This window comes from Diabrotica undecimpunctata, chromosome 1 (genome assembly GCF_040954645.1).
Source record: "Diabrotica undecimpunctata isolate CICGRU chromosome 1, icDiaUnde3, whole genome shotgun sequence".
NCBI lineage: Eukaryota > Metazoa > Arthropoda > Insecta > Coleoptera > Chrysomelidae > Diabrotica > Diabrotica undecimpunctata.
The window spans coordinates 133,931,193-133,954,046 of record NC_092803.1 but is presented as its reverse complement, the minus strand read 5'-3'; the positions used below and the strand labels follow the sequence as shown (position 1 = coordinate 133,954,046).

The following is a 22,854-nucleotide window of genomic DNA, read 5'->3' as shown; positions in this document are numbered from 1 at the left end:
GAAACACGTCACATTTAAATTATAACTTGAGATTCTTTAACGTGAAAATGCAACCCTTATCTTCAACCCCCTTAGAATGACAGGTACAACCCCCAATTTTTAAAATAGGAAGTATAGGCTTGTGATATATCGTTTGAAAGGTCTTTTCATTCTCCATTCAAAAATGTTGTCGTTTTCAAGTTTATTAAGATTAATTAAGATAAAATAAATTAAAATCATGTGGTTACCGAAATTCGCTAAAATATACTCAAAACTTATTTCCCGTTTAGGTCTTGATAATGAGAAAATGAACAAAAACCGTAGCAATGTGGTTTTTAGATGGTAACCATTAAAAAACTTTATTTCGTGGCAACGTTATTTTAACACGCATTAGTAAATTGTTTTATTTAAGTTATCAGTATTTTAATTTAAGTAAAAAGTTCGTTCAATTCAATTCTAAAAAATGGTTAGATTAACGGAAATGCATAAAATAACAGTTTTACAAATGATTGGTTACGGAGATAATACCCGAACACAACAGGAAGTAACTCGCCTATTTCATGAGAAATTTCCTAATTTACCGCCTATATCGCAAGGAACAATAATTAAAATAGAGAAGCAGTTTCACGAGTTTGGTCATATAAGGCAGATAAAAAAAGCAGCTCCCAATGCACTGAGTGATGAACTCAACTTAGATGTGTTGCTTGAGTTTCAGGAAAATCCACATACATCGAATAGACAGGCATCCACTACATTCAATGCTAGCCATACATCGATAGTAAACATATTAAAAGAAAATAAATTGCATCCCTATAAGATGATACCTACTCAGGAGCTCATGGAAGACGATTTTGATAGGAGAACTTTTTTTTGTGAGCAAATGATAGACATGTTGGATAACAATATTATCCAATTAGAAGACGTTATGTTTTTTGATGAGTGTACTTCTTCACTTAACGGTCATGCTAATCGGGAAAATTGCCGCTACTGGGCCACGGAAAATCCTCACTGGATGAGAGAAGAACACACTCAATACCCTTAAAAGGTTAATGTTTGGACATTGATTGTAGGAAACAATATCATTTGTCCCTTTTTCATTGACGGCAACTTGAATGGCAACAATTATTTGGCACTACTTCAAAATGATGTCATTCCAACGTTGGCAAATTTATATTCTGATCCAGGAAACCCTCAAGTTCCAGCGAATACGATATGGTTTCAGCAGGATGGAGTACCACCACATTACCAACTTAATGTCCGGCAGTACCTCGATACAATATTTCCCAATCGGTGGATGGGGAGGCAAGGATCGATTGAATGGCCAGTACGATCACCTGATCTTACATTATTAGATTTCTTTTTATGGGGATATGTGAAGAGCCATGTGTACAAAACTAAACCTTCTGATTTAAATGACTTAAAAGAATGAATAACGCTTGCGATTAGGTCGATCACGCCTGTTATGTTAAATAATGTTAGAAGACTGTTTTATTTAAGATTAGGATGTTGCCAAGACGTTCGCGGTGAACATTTTGAACATCTAACTTCATTAACATTCATAGTTCTTTTTCGTGTATACTTTTTATTACCTTTTTTATTTTAGTTTTTGATTTTATTGTAGCGAATTTCGGTAACCACATGATTTTAATTTATTTTATATTAATTAATCTTAATAAACTTGAAAGCAATAACATTTTTGAATGGACAATAAAAAGACCTTTTAAACGATATATCACAAGCCTATACTTCCTATTTTAAAAATTGGGGGTTGTACCTGTTATTCTAAGGAGGTTGAAGGTAGGGGTTGCATTTTCACGTTAAAGAATATCAAGTTATAATTTAAATGTGACGTGTTTCTGGATTTTTTATAAATATGTACAGTAACCTAAATAATGAATTTATTCCATTTGGCTTTTACACACTGTATATAATTATAGATGCAAATTACTTTTTTGATGTTATTCACATAAAGATCATTCGTTAACAAGAACGAATAAAAAGATGGAAAATGACATAATCCCATCCATATAAATATACCCAGGGATCCTTTTATTTCGGCGACATCAGTGTTGTGCCACGCGGTAATACCAGCGCTGCTTTTCTGCATTTCTTTCCTCACACTGCAGGAAATAACGGATGGTTTATTTAACCTAAAAGTTAAACAAAAATTAAAATCAGTTGAACAAAATAAATTAGAAATTTACCATCATGGATAAAAGACTATCGTCAACAAAATATTCGTGGAATTAAAAGGGCGGTTTGTTGTAGAAGTTTCCGTATAACTATTTACAAAAACCTGCAGAATTAGAGTCCTCAAATATAAATTTCTGTAAATTTTCGCGGTCTGGGACCGGCCTCTAGACAACAGCTTCATTCGTTGCATTGTATACTAATGGTTCTTTTAAAATTTCCTGTTGGGAAACTTCAAAATGTTGGGCAATGACAGATTTTATAGCATCATCAACATGTTCTCCGAAATTCGTATATAAATTCTTTTTCTTTACTGGTGGACGTCGATACATCTTGTATCAACGGTTTGGTATTTCCGATAAAAAAACCACACGTTTTTTTTTATTCTGTTCTGGAGTACTTGATTCATTTTCACGGTCACTAGAATCAGTTGGTTGGTAGTCGCCAAAAAATACGTGTCGCCAAACTCATTCGATTCTTCATCCGACAGAATTTTTCCAATATATTTCAAGTTTTTGTTGGTCTTTCTCGTATGACTGACCGCTCTAACCCAAAGACTGACAAGAAAAACGTCAGTCACAGCGACGGCGCTTTCGCTTATTAGATTTGCTGACACATTATCACCAGAAGTAGACAAGTAGTCAAAGCGTGATTTAGCAACTTTAGAATCTCATAGGTATTATGTGATAACAACCTTGCTGGTGGCCGTGAAACTCCAACGTGGACTCACATTTTAAAAAATGAAATTTTAGCCAAAATTCGCATTAAGAGTGTTTGATTTTGATTTAAAAGTTAAAGAAAGTAGTAGAAATAATTTTAAAAAAAGTGATCGGTCAATAAAGACATTAAAATTATTATTAAAATGATCGCACTTAACCGTATTGAATATATGCAAGAATTATTCGAAGATGTAGCATGAAGTCCGACTGAAATAAACAATCCCTACGGCTTAGAAATAACAAAGGAGTAACTATGGCCATTAAGCGGATTAAACATGGGAAATCACCAAGATCTGATGAGGTGCATGGTGAAATTCTAAAGCTTTTAGAGGCACACCAAATCACAGCTGTTACGTAACTATTCAACGGCATCTACGAGACTGGTTACTTACCAAAAGACTGGCTACTATCAATATTCATTCCACTTCCTAAAAAACTTAAAAGCTAGAAAATGTGAATAACATACATTAATTAGTTTGATGAGCCATGTACTTAAAGTACTCCTTACTATCATTCACTCGCGCATATACACCAAATCAGAAAAACACCTGAGTGAAGTTCAATTTGGATTCAGAGCAGGACTCGGAACGAGGGAAGCACTTTTTAGTTTTCAAGTTCTAATACAGAGAGCCAGGGATGTCAACTGCGATGTGTATGCATGTTTCATTTATTTCTACAAGGCATTTGATAAAGTCCCACATGGAAAACTAATCGATATCCTAAAAACATCAGGACTCGCTGGTAAGGATATAATACTGATCTCAAACTTATATATCCAACAAAAAGCAACAGTACGATTAGAAAATGAACTGTCCGAGATCTACACAGTCGAAAAAGGAGTTAGAAAGAGATGTATATTGTCACTGGCAATATTTAACATATTTATACTCTGAAAACATCCTTAGAGAGGCCTTGGACGAATCAGAAGATGGGATTGCTGTAAATGGCCAACTTATAAACAATAATAGATATGCAGATGATACAGTGTTGCTGGCAGATAGTGCGTACGGGGCTTCAAAGGATGATTGATAACGTTGTAGAAGCATGTAATAAATGCGGCCTAAAACTAAATTGCAAGAAGACAAAAATAATGATCATTAGTAAGAACACCAATATAAAGGCCAAAATTACAATGCTATTTGGGCTGCAATATTAAGGATACTTGGGATCACAGCAAGAAATAAAAACTCGTATTGAAAAAACCAGAAGCTCTGTTAACAGTCTTAGAAATGTCCTCTGTAACTTATCTTAAGTATCAATATACGCATTAGAATTCTTAGATGTTACGTCTTTACTGTCCTTCTCTATGGAGTAGAAAGCTGGAGCCTTACGGAAGATGCCATAAAACGATTAGAGGCATTTGAAATGTGGTGCTACCGACGTATGTTGAGGGTCTCATATATACACCACACAAGTAATATAACTATTCTCCATAGGCTAAGAAAAGACAAAGAAATTGTCAAAACCATAAAAAACACGGCAAGATTGAGAGTAAGAGAGGTCCTGGACGGAGACGTATATCCTGGCTAGCCAATCTTAGAAAGTAATTTGGTCGAACGTCAACTGATCTAATTCGAGCTGCTGTAAATAGAATAAGATGGGTCAATGTGGTCGCTAACATCTCTAGAAGATAGGCACACTTAGAAGAAGAAGCCACTTAATATGTTAATGACAGCTAGTCTAACCCTGCAACAGTGCAACAGTAGATTCAAAGCTATATAATTAAAATCGTAGACTAATTTTCGAAACCAAATTCAGAATTTTGCTTTAATCTGTGCCTTCTAATAATTGCAAGGAAAAACAGACGTTGATAAAGATGTTATGAGAGACATGGGGAACCTAAAAATTGCATTCCACAACATATCTCCTCAACTAAGCAAAATTCTTAGCGAACTGGTTTCTAGTACTCGTACAGAGTATATCGAAATAAAAAGGAAAATACAGTTAAGAGTTGATTTCACGTACAGGGCGCTTGCGCATCCGCTTATACGTATTTCGGCCTAATAGGCCTCATCAGAACGGCTTTCGCAATCGCTCTGAACGTGAGATAAATCTTTTCTTTTCCTAGGAAGCAACTCTAACATGGCGTCGAATAGAGGCAATGTAGCGACATCTGATAATAAAATCGTAGGCTAATTTTCGAAAGCAAATTAAGAATTTCGCTTTAATCTGTGCCTTCTAATAATTGCAAGGCAAAACAGACGTTGATAAAGATGTTATGAGAGACATGGGGAACCTAAAAATTGCATTCCACAACATATCTCCTCAACTAAGCAAAATTCTTAGCGAACTGGTTTCTAGTACTCGTACAGAGTATATCGAAATAAAAAGGAAAATACAGTTAAGAGTTGATTTCACGTACAGGGCGCTTGCGCATCCGCTTATACGTATTTCGGCCTAATAGGCCTCATCAGAACGGCTTTCGCAATCGCTCTGAACGTGAAATAAATCTTTTCTTTTCTTAGGAAGCAACTCTAACATGGCTTCGAATAGAGGCAATGTAGCGACATCTGATAATAAAATCGTAGAATAATTTTCGAAACCAAATTCAGAATTTCGCTTTAATCTGTGCCTTCTAAGAATTGCAAGGCAAAACAGACGTTGATAAAGATGTTATGAGAGACATGGGGAATCTAAAAATTGCATTCCACAACATATCTCCTCAACTAAGCAAAATTCTTAGCGAATTGGTTTCTAGTACTCGTACAGAGTATATCGAAATAAAAAGGAAAATACAGTTACTTGATTTCACGTACAGGGCGCTTGCGCATCCGCTTATACGTATTTCGGCCTAATAGGCCGAAATACTCCATCACTTGTTCTATTATCTGACCTTCCAGCTCCAATTTACATCTTAGTAAATTTGCTGTTGTAACCATGCATTTTTTTGGGGGAAATTAAAATGTTAAATTTTCTGGCGGTTATAATAAATTTTTGCAGCATACGTTGTAAATCATCTTCATTTTGAGAGAGTAGTATTGCGTCGTCTGCATAGCAGATTATTTTAAGTTGTTTTTTTCTCATTTGGTATCTTTTTTAGTTCTTACTTTTTTCATTATTTTATGCATTATCAGGTTGAACTATAAAGGACTCAGGGAATCTCCGTCTTATCCCATTGCCAGGTTCAATAAGGTCAGTTAGTTCGTCTTCTACTTTTACTTTTATTTTGTTGTTTTGGTAGATATTTTCGATTGTTTTGATTATTCCTAGATGTATCTCACTTGCGTATAGTAAGTGGATATATATATATTTAGGGATTCTACAGTATTCACTGCCTTCCCTCGCTCAACCATTTCCATCTCTCTCTGTTGTTCCATTCTCCGGACGGATAACGTCTTTTAATTTGACCCGGTCAAATGCCTTCTTAAATTTTACGAAGCATAGATATGCCGGTTTGTTGTATTTTAATGATTTCTCTTGCACTTGGCTCATTATAAATAGCATCGGTGCATAATCTTCCCGACCTAAAACCTTGCTTTGGTTGTTAATTTTAGTGTTGTGTTTAAAAATAATTTCTCTTAGTGATCAGGAAGACCTGAACATCATCGGATTATACGGCCCAGAAAATAGCAAGCCTCAAACAACAAGGGAAGCGTTTAATGACCAATTACAACAAATAGTAGATCAAGTCAGAATAAAGATGATAATATTGGGGGATTTGAGGAGGATTGGAGAACTGATGATAAACTTCTGCCCGAATAAACTAAAACTCAAAACATAATTTAAGTTAACACATAATAATCGTGACTAACCTAACTAAAAGTACCAAATCTCCAAGCGGTGACAAGATAAGAAAGAATCAGTTATTATAAATTTCTTTATTTTTTTTTCTTCTTTTACTAATTATCTTATAAAAAAATTAAAGTCACCTTCAACTATTGTTCCGTTCTTCTTTGGTACGTCTTCTAGTATTCCATTCCATCTAAAATAATAAAAGAAATATCAGATACAGTTTTACCGTATTGCTTTCCAATATTCTATCAAGTAAAACTTCTTTACTACATAATGTTACATAAAATCGCCGAAATATTATTTCTTATAGCATAAAACTTTTACTTCGGTAATATATATTCCCGTATGAAAATCTAATATCAGAAATCTCACCTTTCCCTCTCCCTAGTGGCCTACTGTAATCCTGAACCGAGTATCAATATTTGAGGAAAAAATAATAAAAAGGAAAATCGCCTGCTAGAGGAAAACACAAGGGTGGAAAATTCGATAAACGCCAAAGCAATAAAGTGATGATTGGAAAGATCTGTGAGAGACGATGGAAACTTTCGCATACTACACATTCCCGTTTTGTTTCACAGCCAGATTTTTCGGTGCAGACTACACTAAAAAAACAGTTTGTGGAGTGAAACAAGTTTATGAAACTTTTGGGAAACTTTATTACAAAATGTTTGCACTAGATAATTAATTTTATTACTTCACAATTTATGTAATGAATTGCTTGAATTTCTAGTCCAACTAGTAATAACATAAGTTAATCTTTATTTTAAAACTAAATTCTATAACCAAAAATATAATATTAATAGTATTAGTAAAAGTATGAAATATATTATAATATAAAATAAGGTATGTCCTAAATGTTTTGGCAAAAAGTCTTGTCTTTGTCATCTCTATAGCAAAAATGCTACAATTTTTTTTTAAATGTTTCTCTGTGGCTGTAGAAGAAGCAACCCTACTTCGTAAAGGTTTACTATTACTGGCGCCGATTAACCCGGAAGCTACAGATAACTTAAAAAATTTCAGATTTGGAACCGCGCATTTTGCTTTTTGTTAGAAGAGAATAAAATAATTATACACATATATCTATGAAATGCCACAAAATTCGGTGTCACCATTTCTTTGATTTGCGGCCAATCTCTCATACAGCTTTTCTGTTTTGACCACATAGCCCATATGCTGGTTATATTCTTTGACCATCGTTGGATGGGCCACGTCTTGTGAATTTCCGTCTGTTTACCTGTGAGAAACGGTTGCTTCTTTTGCAGTATTTTGATAATTTTTTAAAAAATTTACTATATTTCCGTCTCTCCACTTTACAAACACCAGTCCATCTTTGCTGACCCTCCAGTCCAATTGTCCTCGGATATGTAATTCTTTGTCAGATGCTTAGTAAATTGGGAGATCTTTTTGGTTAGTACTCATAGTACCGCACGCATAAATACCAGTATTTTTGGTAAGGGCACAGAGTTGAAAAAGTTACCTGAAAACAAACGTGGTATCATTTTGCCACCAAATAACCCTCTTGATGGGTTTAAGATACATAAACTGCTTTAGATAACAGCGATCCTTGAAACGAGTCATATATTCGTATTAATACGGATTAATGTTTTGAAGAGCCAGATGAAGAACGAAATGTTTTAAAATAAAGTATCCAATAAATAGCAAACTGGATACAACTTGTCATAGTTTAGCGATTCACGACCAGGCATCACCGACCTATCTACTAAATGCACGTTTCCCAGATGTCAAACAAACCGATCTCTAGACATAGCTGAACTTATGTAGTGAGCTCATAGTTCCTCTCTAGATGACTAGTAATCGACTTAACTGTGTGAAGTTGGTGTAAATAAAGAGTCTTCACCACATTTTTAAAGAGCGTAGAGGTTTGTTTCGAATACAATTTTGTCAATAGGAGTTCTGGGGACCAAGTGTAAAAAAATCTACTGGCTTCTCCATATAATCTGGAATTTTAGCACCGGTTTCTTCAGTGAACTGCTTAATGTTAGTAACGCAAAATGCCGCTGACCAGGTTGTTATTTTGGCTAATTTTATATCCCTCAAAAAAGAACGAGGAATATCGTTCTGGTCGTTTGAGAAGGCTTCATCGCCAGGAATATTCTGCGAATTGTCGCCTCTTGAAGTTTGGCATCTTCAAGACAAGTATTATTGGAATATTCGCAATCTCAAGCAAATCCTCTTTGTTACTACTCGTAAACTACCCGACGACATATTGTTTAGCTCACTGAATAAATATTATTTTTTCCTGAAATAAAAAATAAGAACATATCTAGTTTTTTAGTGGTTTCAGGTTGAAACCGTCATGTTGTATCTTCAGTATACTTTTTGCCAATAAAAAATATTTAGTGATAGGAAGTATTAATCATAGATACTCACATTGAATATAAAAAATAAAATTACCTATCATAGCGAAATAATTTAAAAACCACCAAAATTGCTTGTACCGCTTTCGATTCAAAACACGTGTTTTTACCAACTAATAACTAAATAACGAAAATGTGAAGGGCGGTGCACGATAGATTTTAAAGTAGGAGGAACCTTATATGTCATACACAGTAAGTGGTTTTAGGCAAATACTACTGAGAATGTAGCAAAAAAATTATTTGTATGTGGTTTCTCAGTGTAACCTTCTTCTTAAAGTTCCATCTCCTATCGGAGGTTGGATATCATAACGGCTATGGTCACTTTGTTGGCTGCTGCTCTGAAAAGTTGTAGTGAACTACAGTTAAACCATTTTCTAAGGTTCTTCAGCCAGAAGATGCGTCTTCTTCCTATGCTTCTTCTTTCTTGGATCCTTCCTTGCATAATAATTCTCAGCAGCTCATATTTTTCTCCCCTGGTTATGTGACCCAAATATTCTAGTTTTCTTCTTTTTATGCTGTTCATAATTTTTAACTCCTTATTTAGACGTCGTAGTCCCTCAGAATTGGTAATCCTTTGAACCCACTGAATTTTTAATATTCTTCTGTAACACCACGTTTCGAACGCTTCTATTTTCCTTATGTGTTGTTTCTTCAATGTCCAAGCTTCCATTCCGTATAGTAAGATAGAAAATATGTAACATCTTAGAGCCCTCAATCTGAGATGCAACTGAAGGTCTCTGTTGGTTAGCATCGTCTTCATTTTCACAAATGCTTGCCTTGCAGTTTCAATTCGGGCTTTGATTTCTCTGCTTTGGTCATTTTTGTCATCAACCCAGGTTCCCAGATATTTATATGTCTCTACTTTTTCTATTTGGGTTGCTCTATCATTAATCTTTCATTTCCATGTTGCGATTTTGAGACAATCATAAATTTAGTTTTTCTCTTATTTATTTTTAGTCCGTATCTAATGCAATAATCGTTAATTCTATTTACCAATTCTTGTAGCGATTCCAGGGTGTCTGCCATTATAACGGTGTCATCAGCGAATCTTATGTTATTTACTATTCTTCCGTTTACAGAGATTCCATCACCCAGATCCGCTATCGCTTCCTGGAATATGGCTTCACTGTACACGTTAAACAGTAATGGTGACAGAACACAGCCCTGTCTTACTCCTCTCTTTATATCTATATTTTCGGACTTTTGTTCTTCTATCTTTATATTGGCCTTTTGATTCCAATACAGATTGATAATGATTGGTAAGTCTCGTCTGTCTATATCTTTGTTTCTCAGTATTTCTATTAGTTTTTCATGTCGGACCCTGTCGAATGCCTTCTCGAAGTCGATGAAACAGGAATAAATATCTTGGTTCATATCTAAGCATCTTTGAGAGAGGACATTAAAAGCAAACAATGCCTCTCTCATTCCCAAACCCTTGCGGAACCCAAACTGACTATCATCCATATCCCCACACCCAGTGTAACCACTGGGAAACAAAGGGTTAAACCAAGAGCAATGGCATTGATAAGGTGCCAATTGTCTTTTGTTTTTCATATCTCTGTTTGTTAAAAAGAACGCCAACAGACAGCACTGGTAATAACATTGTCGTCGTGGGCAAAATGGGTTTTTGCTTATCTTGTTAATTTTTTTTGTAACTTACCTTCTTTTTATTGTTAATTCCTTAATTATGCCATGCTTGTTAGACAACTTCAATATGTTATTTAACAATGCTTTATGAAACGCATCTGAAAAGTTCGCTTCTTATCTTTTCACAAAAAATTCTGATCTGGGTCTTACCTAAAGAACTGAAATCACAGAGGAACTTACAGCCTCAGACAAAGCGAGTGAGGTCGCATTGTCTTCTATATCAGATACTTTACTTTCATTGTCGCTTTCAGAAATTTTATCACCAGGTTATATTTTTGTTAAGCCCTTCTCTCTATTCGTATTGCAGAATATATGCCTCTCCTAATTCTCGCCATTCGTCTCTGTTGTTTCTAAGACATTTCCACATTGGTCCTGCAGTCCTTTTAATATCGTCGCTCCAGCGCATTTGCGGTCTTCCTCCTGGTCTTTTAGCTTCATATGGCGATTTTCCGATTTCTTTATTCCATCGGCTATCCACAAGACGTTCGACATATCCAGCCCATTTCCATTTCAGTTTAGCTGCCTGTTCAACAGCGTCTTTTACTTTTGTTCTATTACGAAGGTCTTCATTGGTTTTATGGTCTTTGAGTAAGATACCCAGTATCTGTCGTTCCATAGCTCTCTAAGTTTTTCTGGTCTCCAAGTTTATTTCAGTGAATGTCCAGGTTTGAGCTCCATATGTTAGTACAGGTAGAATACAGGAATTTAACACTTAAACTAAAAATATACTTATCTTTAGAATTAAACAGAAAACAGAATTAACAAGATTAGATTTAGATTAGATTTAGATTTTTAAGTCGAAATTAACACCAATATTGTCCAGATAATAAACCAATAATTATTTTTCCCCAAAAACTTAGCACAAACGCTAGAACATACCTCCTTAATGTTTTGAACCAAATGTGGATATAGCACTACTTTCCAACGTCTTGGTCATAATCATATAATTATCCCAATCCCTAAACATCAAAAACCAAAAACAGATTCCCAGCTGTATAGACCAATATGCCTAACCTCATCAACTTGTAAGCTATTGGAAAAGATTATAAACCGTCGCCTTACATATGGTTTTTGGAAGATAAAAAACTATTTATCCTGGACCAGAACGGCTTTCGTCAAAATAGATCAACGACGGATAACCTAGTTGATCTTAAATCCGAAGTTCACGAAGCACTTAATAACAAACAAACTGTGCAGCTATTTTCTACGACATAACAAAAGCCTATGATTCCACATGGAAATATGGTATATTAAAAAAGGTTTATTCCTGGGGTACTAATGGACAATTCCTAAAATTTATTTAAAAATTTTCTTTAACTCAGAACATTTAAGGTACGAGCAAATGGAACACTATCATTAACTGGAATCTAGGAAAACGGAGTCCCCCAAGGATAGGTGTTAAGTGTAACTTTATTTCTTATTGCAATTAACGATATCATAGAACAATGTCAACAATCAGTTAAAGGAAGACTGTAAATTTAGAATTCACCCAAAGAATCCTTCAAAGCGCATTAAAAAATCTCCAGAAATGTCTGATAAAAAAGGATTCAGCTTCTCTAACGAAAAAAAAACAAAATGCTTGCTCTTTTCAAAAAAGCGAAAAGAGGATAATCCAATTTTAACATTGAATGGTAAGAATCTGATCTTTTCATCCTTAGTTCGATCAAAAACTAACTACGGCTTAGTGGTATATAACTTAGCTAAGAAATATGTTCTTAAAGGACTAGATCTAATTTAAAATACGGACTGCGGGTCGCTTTGGGTGCCTTTTGAAAAAGCTCAATACTAAGTTAATGCAGTGAGTCAGGGCAAACCCCTTTAGAATTTTAAAGAGACTTTTTAAGTTTGTCGTGTGCTTGTGAAGTCTACCACAACGTTCATAACAATCGTTTCAGCCACTACTTCTCATCTCACTCTCAATGCAATCCGCCTTTTTATGAACAACTTAACCGATTACTTCATAAATATAGCATAACATTCCCGACAATTTCGTATGATACCAAAAATCCTCCTTCTCCATGGACTGTAAATAAACCACCAGTAATCACTGACATATCAAAATTTAGTAATCATGAATACTCACCAGCTATATAAGTAAATCACTTCAAAGACATTATGGATAGATTTAGCGACGACCGACAGATCTACACAGATGCATCAAAACCAACAGCCGGAGTTGGGCCAGCAATTTTCTCTGATACTCATAATGCTAAATTTAAGTTGCACAACAACTGGACCATCTTTAATGTAGACGCAATCCTTAAAGCTCTAAAATGTATAAACAAAACGGACCAGAGAAATTACACACTAATAACAACCGACTCAATGAATGCCCTTTGTGACATCCAAAACATATACTCCAGCAACCCTATTCATAAAGACATTTACAAAAAACTTAAAAATGCTGTAAAGGAAAACAAATACGTTGTGTTAATCAAGGTTCCATCTCATATTGGAATACACGGTAACGAGGTTGTGGGCCGCCTAGCTCACGAAGCAGCGACAAGTGATGGTCAAGTTCAACTAAATAAAATAGTAAATTACTATTTAAATTCCACTTCGGAAATCGTTCTCAAAATGTATTTTGAGAACGATTTCCGAAGTGGAAATTGAAACGTCAATAAACGTATTTTAACCTTTAATTGTGGCTTATTCCCAGTTAAATAGTAATTAATTTAAAATGCCACAAGAAAATAGCTTCAGAACAATAAATAAAATAGTGCTAAGTGATCTTAAATTGGGTTTAAAAAATATAGTTAGTAGCACGTGACAAAAGAAAAAATGGTCGCAGTGTTAAAAAAAACTAAGTCAAATTAAAGACAATGCTTTACAAAAACAAACTTTTTGTTACCTATGAAAAAACAAGTCATCTTTACCGATTACACATCTTTACCGGATCTGAAGAGACAAACCCCCATACTGCAACCAGTGTCAAATCAACAGTATAGTAAAACATATTTTAACCAAATGTCAAATTTTCCAGGAAACGAGACGTAAACACAACCTTTCCAGCGACATAGCCGAGCTTCATACAGACAATAATCATCTAAACAACATCATAAACGGATCATTTTTAACGGCTATAGGCATAAAATATATTTAAATTAACACTAGAAAGTCGGGCTTAGCATACCTACCTAGGAAGCCTGAAGGGATCATTTTGGCCCCAAGTTCCTAAATTAATGAAAACCAAGTTTAGAATTAATAATTAATAAACAAAAAATAAAAATAAACAGTTTTAAGAAATTATATAAACTCTTGACGATAGAATTTGATTTAATTTTTTAGTTTCATTTTAAACATTTGGAACACCATACAGTTTGCAGTTTTTGGCATTTGCCACATATTGCCTTGTTACAGCCGTAGCACATTGGAAGTATGATTTCTTTACAAAACATTTTTAACTGACATTTTTTTCTTTTTTGGCTAGTAACAGTGCTGGTCGTTGGTAAATCCGGTGGTGATGGGTATAGTACCAGATTTCGGGAGGCAAGGTATGGAGCCCGGAATTCTTCACACAGCTAAAGAATAAACTTACGACGACTGATTTTACTTCCAGTAACTTCTTTATAAATAATCCATGCATTTATTGCTTCTAAGTCAAAAATGTTATAAAACAAGTGCATTGGCCATCGTCTTGAAGCAACTTTTGTAGTATAAAGACGCGTCATTTGGTCCACTACATCAACCCCGTATTTTGTTTTATTATAAAAACTTACTATTTGAGGAAGTTTTTTTCCATCGACAGCAACATCCACTGATTGATGTAATGAGCTCAACAAAAGCACATTTTTGTGACTCTTTTCTTGGTATGCAGTAAGTGTTATCTTTTCGTCGCTCTGAAATATATGGGTAACATATAATTCTCCATTTTTACTCTTTACGCTTGGAGGAACTTCCTTTCTGTTGCGATTCAAAGTACCCACAAGACTTGTTGATTTTTTTTGCAATGCCTTGGCCAATTTTAACGATGTAAAGTAGTTATCTGTCGTAACATTTTTGTCCTTTCATAGTTGATTTTCCATTAACCAGTAAGGTTTATTCCCGGTTTGTAACATGCATTACTATTTTCTATAAATCCATTTCAAACCGCAGAGGCTAGAGCAAATTTGTCGGTTTTCAATCGTTTAGATCTCGTTTGCTTTATGTCAAATCTAAGATATTTTATAATATCCTTGAATCTCTCTCGTGGCATAGGTTGCCTAAAAAACTGAGGACCCCATACTGTTGACCACAAGCTGTTGGTTGGGAAATTTTTGGCGCCGTAGACTCCTCTTGCGTACATAATAGCAAGGGCAGCCTCGAGTTCTTCCAAAGTTATAGTCCATGTGTCATTTTTCAAACATCGATGTGCTTCTGCAATAGTGCATTCTTTTATATGACGTAACATACTGTCGTTGATTATTATATGCCAAGCACTTACCACACAATTGTTCCTCATGTTCCTTTTTGCATACGACGTAGGACCTGATTCCTCTCGATAAATGTTGTATTGAGCGCGGCGTCCTGTAATGAGCAAACATTCAATGAATATGAAGATAATAAAAATCATAATCTTACCAGGTACTGATCCAGAATCAATAACTTTCCACGTTGTTCCGTCTTTCGATTGTTCGGTGTCTCCGATTGAAATAGTTTTTCCTTGTTGGCCTCTTTTTCTCTTGTGACTTGGCTTAGATGCACTTGGATTCACGATCAAATTAGCTGACTCGTGCTGTTGAGTTGTAGAAGCAGTGTTTACATAAATTGGTGAGTCTTGTACAATAAAACTCTCTAACTGCTCTGAGCAGCAGAGTCACTTGAATCATTATTTTGTGGTGGTACGTATTGTTCATCGTCTGACTCATTATTTTCTGCAAATTCAGATTCACCTCCCGAAACATCTTCTTGTATTTTTCGTATTTCTTTAAGAAGTTCAAGCTCTGATAGTCCACGACGAGACATCTTTACAGTCGTCTTGAATTTTCACAATTGAACGAATGTTTCAATATTCTAGAAACGAGAGTCAGCAGAACCTAATAAACCGCTCAATAAACAAAATACTTTAAGGAACAAACAGTATGTAACAAAATACCTTCTAGGAATAAACGTACATAAACATAATTTTATCTATTCGACAGAAAGTTAAAAGAAATCGTCAAATTTCTGAGAAAACGATAATAATTCATACAGGGCCAGTTTGGCCCCTTCAGACTTCTATGGTAGGTTTGTTAGAAAATCCATTTAATAAATTTAGTAAACAATATTTTTTTGCGTTAAATAAGACTTTGTATCAAAATATTAAAAGTCATAAAATATGAAATTATTATTGTGTCAAATAAAAGAACTACAATAACTTCAAATCGCAACAGGGGCCAAATTGGCCCCTCCGACTTTCTAGTGTTAAAATCTAGTTGATTCTAGTGTATCACAAATAATATCAATCTTCTTTCATGTTAGTATGTAATTAATATTGTAACCTTTCTTTGTTTTAATATTTTTTTCCATTGTTGTCGTCTATAACCACAGTGGTTCAGAAGACATTAAATAAATAAATAAACAAAAACATCAATAATATTAATATCCACACAGTTAAATTAACACTATCAATAAGAAAATAAAATAAACAATACAAAACCAATTTTGGACCAAAATTCGACGTTTATTAAACAGCAAAACTTGACCCGAACCTATTACCCCAAACCACATAATTTCTAAAAAAATGACAAACTGCAGAGCAAGATGACATTGAATCATAATTCAAGCCTAAAAAATTATGATTAAAAAAGAAAAGGAGCAAAATTTATACACTTTTTATAAATAAACATCTAATATATTGCTGTATGTATTTGGTAATAATGATCCAGAATTTTTCGTAGTGTACCAACAATACTAACAATCTCGTCTTTTTGTTTTAGATCCAGATTTTCGGCTTCAACTCACAGCTTTACTCCAACTTCTCGGAGGCATTGCACAAAGCTCAAGGGATCGTAGTTATTTCGCTCCTTTTGCAGGTGAGTATCTTTAATGTCTTGCTTTTTCTCCTGGGCAATGGGAGGAAGTTTACGAATTGTAATTGAACCCAATCCCGTTGATGGTTGGGGTTGTTTACACTTGTTACCTTAGAAAAAAGTTCAAACTTCAATAAAGACAAAATTATCGTCTTTGTCACCACAAAAAATTATAAAAATTAAATTATTTAATTTTCATATTACATATTTTAAAATTATTACTTTGTAATGACAATAACTTTTGTTAAAATTAACAACAACCAAAATGGTAAAATTTGGTCTGAAAATCACTTAAAATATTTTATATACTGAAAAACTCATTTTATGGTTATGGGCGCATATTTAAGTATTGTAAGTCTATTTGGGGTCATTTGTAAGTCTGTTTTAGTGTTTACTGTCCATGCTAATCCATTTTTTTTTTTTTATTTTAAAAAACCTTCATTTTTAAAAACTGTATCTTTAAGTTATTCTTGTACAATTTGGTCAGTTATTCCAAGATTACTATCAATAGCCTTTACAAAGTGTTAAAATACTATAATGGAGTCATATAATGATATCCCTCGTTTCTCGAAAGACTATTTTGTTACTCACAAAATTAAAATTGCTCTTTAAATAAGCCAAATTTTCTTCTTCTTGATTTAATATCGTTTGACAATCATTAATAATTTCCTTTCTGGCTGATTCAGGACATCAGATCATGTATCCGATCTTGTTAAAACAGGTTCATATGGTAATGAGGTGTTACTTATTCGTTCCTTGAGGAGTTGTACCCGTAAAGGGTCCTTAAATTTTTATTTTTTCATTTTTGATAGTTCACTCAGAATAAGAAGATTAAATTTGGGTACAACACTTTACCCAAATTATTGAAAATCTTTATCAGATCAGATCACAAATCTCAGTTGAAGGTGAGTATATAAAAATCATGCGTGGTGTGAGAAAAGGCTGTATTTTGTCTCGTGTAAACTTTAATATTTACTCTGAAAGAATATTTATTGACGCTTTGCATGAAACTAAAACAGACATTCTTCTAAACGGGTACTGAAAAACAACATCAGATATGTAGATGACACCATAGTATTTGCAGATAACCTAGAAGAGCTACAAGTCCATATGAACAAAATCACGTATTACAGTCAATAATATGGACTCAATATAAACGTAAAGAAAACCAAGCGTATGATAATTAGCAAGAAAAAAATAACAAAACCCTATTAAAAAGATTGATGCACTACAATCACATCGGCACCGTAATCAATAAAGAATGGACTAACAACCTGGAGAGAAGAGCGCGTATTGGAAAAGCTAGATCTACCATCCCTCATAGGGAAGATTTATGTAGAAATCATGGTAAACACGTGATATTTAAAGATCCTTACAAAGCTTTTGAAGGTCTTTGAGTTTTTGGTAGCAATTGGGAACCTCGATTAATAAAGTTTAATTGGAGAATTATTAAAAGAATGTCTTTCCGGTTTGTTTTTCATCTCTTTTGCAATGTACTTCACAAAAGGTGCGTCATCTGAGTAATCCGTCCTCACGAATGCAGCATCTGGATGAGTTATTTAAACCAAATGGCTTTTTTAAAGGGTAAGTGGTTATATTTTTTATTACCACTGTCAGGGTCCTAAAAATCAATCTTATCAGTATAGAAATCAATAAAGTCATCATGGCTTCTGACGTAGAAGCATGATCCACTAGCTCCTTTTGGTGTGCTCAGAACGGCTTGGAGATCTGATTGTATTGCCAAAACACTTTCTTGGTCCTGTGTATCCTCTTTGTCTTGATCCTCTAATTTCTCGTGCTGCTTCCTTGCGTTTAATATGCTCAATATAGAGAGTATCATTTCTCCTTTTTGCTTTTCATGAGCAATACATTTCTTACAACGATCTTTAGTAGATTTATGAAATTTCAGTTTGTACTCACGAAAAATTTCTCTGTACTTTTCTAAATATACTGGATTTTCGTTTTCTTCAATAAACTTTTCTTTATTCAAGTTGTGGATAATTGTTACATTTAAGTCACTGGCTAAATAGAATTCCACTAGAGTTAACCTTTGTAAGAGCCCCTCTTATAATAAGTGACTCTGAAATATTTAAAGTATCTAGAAAAAATTCTCTACACACATCAACTCTGCTCAAACTAAATTCACGCTATTTATCAATGGTGATTTAACCTACCTTTCAGTGATTTTTGATACTGCTTGTCCTCCATGTTAGAAAGTTTACTGTTCTTTTACATATTTTTCACATAATTCTGTTTTTTGTAACTTATGTAAAAACTAACTTGTTTCTAGTTTTTCTTCTAAAACATATTAAACGTTTAAATCCATAGTTCCCGAGTTGAAATTTTTCTGCTTCACTTGCATCAAATTGATAGCGTTAAAATAAATTATTTTTGTACTTTTCTCTGGAATGATATTGATTTACGTTTAGAAGAACTGATGGTGTGTATAAATTCCTATACGAAACGTTTTCATTAAGGGATGGAGGAGCAAGATCATTTTGTTTTCTTCTCCACTTTTGTTACCGATAATCCTCCCATAAATATCATTGTGAACTACAGTTTATTTATATGCAGGTTATATCGGAAAAAGACTTACCCAAACACACTAATAAACTGGTTTGGATATAGCAGCTGTATATCAAAACCTGTAGAATGCGCAGAATAAGGTTGTATAATATCGACCTAGTGACTTCGTTGAGAGAATATATTATTAAAATAGTGACCTATGGACCCGTTCACTTTGTATTTTTCCACATGAGCAAATTGTAAATAATCAATTTGTTGGTCTTTAAATTTATTAACAGAATAAAGTATAAAATATACTTTAACAACTAAAGGTCGGATTACAGGCAAAATGCCTTTTTTGCCTATTTTGCCTATTATAATTGTTTTTTGCACTTTTTGCCTTTTTTCGTAAATTCCGCTTATTTACCTATGCCTTTTTTAAAATTTCATGGTACTACCCATGATATTATTCTATTACTAAACCATTCTATAATACAATTCTGGGTCAATAATAAAATATCAATAGTTTGTTTATATAACAGATTTCTTGGAAAATGTACCTGATCGAGACTTGAGGGTTAACTATTTGGAAATCCCTAAACTTTATTAGTTTATTATCAGTTGTACAGTCGGTTACTGTATCAGAGTTTAGTCACAAATTGCTATATCCTAGTTTAGTTTTGTTGCGTATACCGAAAAGCAAAGAACACGTTTTAAAACGTTTTAGACATTTGTGTGAAAAGATGACATCTAAATTAAGGCTATGGATCGCACCTTATTCGGAACTTTCTTTAGAAGGAGATGGAGCATTTTGTAAACCATGCGGCAAATCGGTAAGTTTTATTTTTTCTCTTTTTTTCTCGTCCCACAACATAACTAAATTCTAAAGCGGTTTTAGAATTCTAATTATTTTTTTTTAATTCTCAGATTTCAAGTGGAAAAAAGTACTGTGGAAAAATTAAATTCCTCTAAGTTAGCCCAAATATCTCTGCGGGATAGTTTAAGCAGTTCAAAAAAAAAGAAGGAAGACGCATTTAAATTTGATTTATGCCAGATCATGATTGCATCCAACATTCCTCTATATAAAATTAATAACCCTAGTTTTAAATGCTTTTTCGAAAATATCTTAATAAATCCTTACCGGACGAGAGTACATTGAGAAAACATACTGTGGAAAAATGTTATGTGGAATGTATTTCAAAAATTAAGCGGGAGTTAGAGGGCAATTTTTTGTATATTATCGTGGATGAAACGACAGATGTATGCGGCAGGTATATAGCTAATTTAATGATTGGAATTTTGAACGAAAACTTTGCGAAAAAACCTTATTTAGTTGCCGTTAAAGAATTGGAAAAAACAAACAATTTAACAATAAGTCGATTTATACAAGATAGTTTAACAAACCGCTTTTTACCCAACACTATACCAGTGAATAAAATAGTTTTAATGCTTTCAGATGCTGCGGCATATATGTTAAAAGCTGTTGTTAATTTAAAGATTTTTTATCCTAATTTAATTCATTGCACTTGTGTAGCCCACGGGGCAAATAGAATTGCTGAAGAAATAAGAAGTCTGTTTCCGTTGGTAAATAATTTTATAAATTTTATGAAAAAAGTTTTTGTAAAGACTCCGTTGAGGGTGCAAATATATAAAGAAAGACTTCCCGGTGTCCCTTTGCCACCTAAACCAGTAATTACAAGGTGGGGAACCTGGCTCGAAGCAGTTTTTTTTACTTTGAACACTGCAATGAAATAGAATTAGTTATGTCAGAATTTGATGATGATATTTCCGAAGCCATTCAAGAAGCAAAAAAAAATATTATAAAATCTCAAATTGAAACAGGAACTCGCTTATATCAATGACAATTATAAATCAATAGTTACCACAATTACCTTATTAGAAAAACAAGAGATAAATTTATGTGAGTCAGTAAAATTAATAGATAATTTAAAGACGAAAATTAAATCGGCACCTGGAAGTAACGGTCAATTAATTAAAAAAAAATAAAATATGTTTTCGACAAGAATGAAGGTTTTTCGTTTTTATCTAATATTGCTAAAGTTTTGAATGGGACATTTTCCGAGGAATTTCAAATTATGCCAGATTTATTATCCGCTCTGAAATATGCTCCAATTACATCTGTCGATATCGAACGTTCGTTTTCAATGTACAAATTAATTTTAAGTGATCGAAGACATAGTTTTAAGACCGAAAATATTGAAAAACATTTAGTTGTTTCTATTAATGATAATATTTTAAGTGGTTGCAATGTTTAATTATTAATTTACAGTTATTTAGTTACTAGTTTATTTATACTAATGTTATGATTATGATGTGTAAATATACCTGCCTTAAGTTAATATTACGTTAATTCACTTTGTAGAATAAATAATAAGTTATATTCCTTTATTGCCTATATTTTGCCTAAATGTTAATATTCCTGCCTTTTTTAATAAAAATCTGCCTATTTAGGCGCCTTTTTCTTCAATTTTTGTTGCCTATAAATCCGAGCTTTATTAATAACACTTTACTTAAAATAAACATGTTTTACAAGTTCAACTAGCTATGTAATATTAAAATTTGTAGGGTTCAGTATAATTATTCATAAATAAATATTTTATTTATTCGAAAATCATTAACGGCATGCAATTAAATTTTCCGGTTCCACCTTGAAATGTATGTACTATGTACTATTTTCATAAAATATTTTTTATCCACCCACATTAATTAAGCACGCTTTTCGACAACAAAATTGTCGAAATGGTGATATATATGATTATAATGATTACATAGTTCTAAAAATAATATATATTTTTGTTTAATAATAAACCCGATGCAAATAAATGTTTAATCCAAACCAAAACAGGTTAATGCGACTTAATATTAAAATAAAGGTACAAAGTATCGGCATAGTTTGCAACAAAGAAAAAAAAAATATAATAAAATATGTGTACCAGATAGAAAGCAACCATATATACGTATTTCTGGCTACTGGTCGTCTTCAGTCCGGTGCAGCCAAGTTAGAAAAGGAGCATGTTAACTTAAGAAAGGATCACTACAGGAGCAATGCAACCAATTTGTGGTAATAATGCTAAATGAGTCTGAGGTTTGCAGAGCAACAACTTACACATCCATGGAGGAAGCCAAGCTACCCAATGAAAGGAATGCCAAACGTTTAGAACGTTTCAAACAACAAAAAACGGTTAAAAGTAAAATAAAGGTAGTTTTTCCCTTGCTGCGAGCTATGCCGATACCTTCTACATTTATTTAACTATTAACTCATATTAACCTTAAATCCTCGTTGAATAATTTTATCAAAACCATTATTTTAACGACGTTTCGGCAATGTCGCACTTGCTATTGTCAGGTCAGGTAGTAACGCTAACTAACGCTTCTTGCCGATTTCTGAAGTTTACTTGCTTGAAGAGCATAAACCATAATTTACAGAGCACAAACCAAAGTAATTAATCTGAGATTCACTGTACCAATCAAATCAAAAACTGCATATGTATGTAAAATTTCTACAGTGTGGAAACCATGTATGGCATAAAATTATATAATACTTTTAAACTTAATTTAATTGTTTGATTTTTCGCCACCAAAGCAGGTAGCACCTCTGTGCTCGAACCACTAAAAGTGGGAAGACTTCGAAGACATTAATTGGATTTTTAATTAATTGGAATCAGCTCGAATGGCTGACGAAGGAGAGATAAT

The 22,854-nt window shown here is 33.6% G+C and overlaps 1 protein-coding gene across 1 annotated transcript in view; it reads left to right on the top strand.

Moving 5' to 3' along the window:
- Nucleotides 1-22,854, top strand: part of CARPB (Carbonic anhydrase-related protein B) — a 348,667-nt gene that overhangs the window by 122,769 nt on the left and 203,044 nt on the right. The window contains exon 3 of the mRNA XM_072519892.1: nt 16,543-16,638. Within this exon, the coding sequence (XP_072375993.1) occupies nt 16,543-16,638 (96 nt within the window). The remainder of the gene's footprint in view (nt 1-16,542; nt 16,639-22,854) is intronic.